General features: G+C 51.0%; 1 protein-coding gene across 1 annotated transcript in view; it reads right to left on the bottom strand.

Annotated features, from left to right (window-relative positions):
• The window catches only part of LPIN1 (lipin 1), a gene marked incomplete at its 3' end in the record, with an annotated part of 37392 nt that overhangs the window by 26286 nt on the left and 10051 nt on the right, over positions 1–1055 (bottom strand). Inside the window, exon 6 of the mRNA XM_008585754.1 lies at positions 414–480. Within this exon, the coding sequence (XP_008583976.1) occupies positions 414–480 (67 nt within the window). The remainder of the gene's footprint in view (positions 1–413; positions 481–1055) is intronic.

Here is a 1055-nt window from a genome sequence, read left to right as displayed (position 1 = left end):
TGGTGCTCACTGGCCACTGATCCATCTAAGTGGCTTGTTACTAAGGGACAGCCCTCTCACTCTAGTCCGCCTGTCAATAGAGAGGAAGCTCCTGAGACATCCCACTGTGAGGGGTTATACAACGGGACACTTCACACACACACGCACGCACACATGCACGCACGCATGCACACGCGTGCACACACGCGCGCGGTTTCTGCCGCTCAAGGAGCAGTCCCACGAAGAGGCACGCTGGGCGCCCCACACGTCTGAGTGGGAACAGCTCGGTGCCTTTCATCCTCCCCTGCTTCCTCCTGCTCTACAATTATGCCTTTCTCCACTGGGGAACTGAAGCATCCACAGTCACATGTTCAGTACCAGTGTCATGGGAAAAGGGAGCACTATGGCCTCCGGCAAGGGGCCTTTGTACCTACAACGGTGACCTGAACCCACTCTTTCTCCAGAGACACATCAGAGAAGAAGCCCGTCACAACTGGCTTCCTACCCTCAACGGTGCCATACCCAAACATCAAGGTATCAGCTTAAAAAGCTCTTGCCATTATGTTGTATCACATAAAACATAAACTAAATTTTGTTATAAATTCTTTGGAGCAATAAATTGTCCTACCCACTGCCACTAATTAAATAAGCCTCTAGGCTAAGCTTGCTCTAGAGCAGGGCAAACTTCTTCTGTAAGGGGCCCAATGGTAAGTATCTTGGGCTGTGTGGGTTACAGAAGCTCTGTCACGACTGCTCAGTTCTGCCACTGTAGCACAAAAGCAGCCCTGGCCACCATGTAAACAAACAGGCTGTGCACCATACCACCTTACGACAGCAGGTGGCGAGCAGATTTGGCCCACAGGCTACAACTTGCGGACCTCTCCTCTAGACGAATGAAAATGCCGAACACAGTTGTCCAGTAGCTCCTCCCAACACCAGGGCCCCTGACATTCCAGTCCTTTCATGAAAACCACAGCCATAGGGACCACACAGAGGCATTCAGGTTTGTAAACTCACATTCATAAAGAACAAAGCCCTGTGTGAAAGCTGTGAGCTAGAAATCCCACCTCTCACAT

The sequence above is a fragment of the Galeopterus variegatus genome, unplaced genomic scaffold (assembly GCF_000696425.1).
Source record: "Galeopterus variegatus unplaced genomic scaffold, G_variegatus-3.0.2 Scaffold3698, whole genome shotgun sequence".
NCBI lineage: Eukaryota > Metazoa > Chordata > Mammalia > Dermoptera > Cynocephalidae > Galeopterus > Galeopterus variegatus.
Note: the sequence above shows the minus strand (reverse complement) of the source record. Positions and strands in the feature narration are given on the sequence as shown.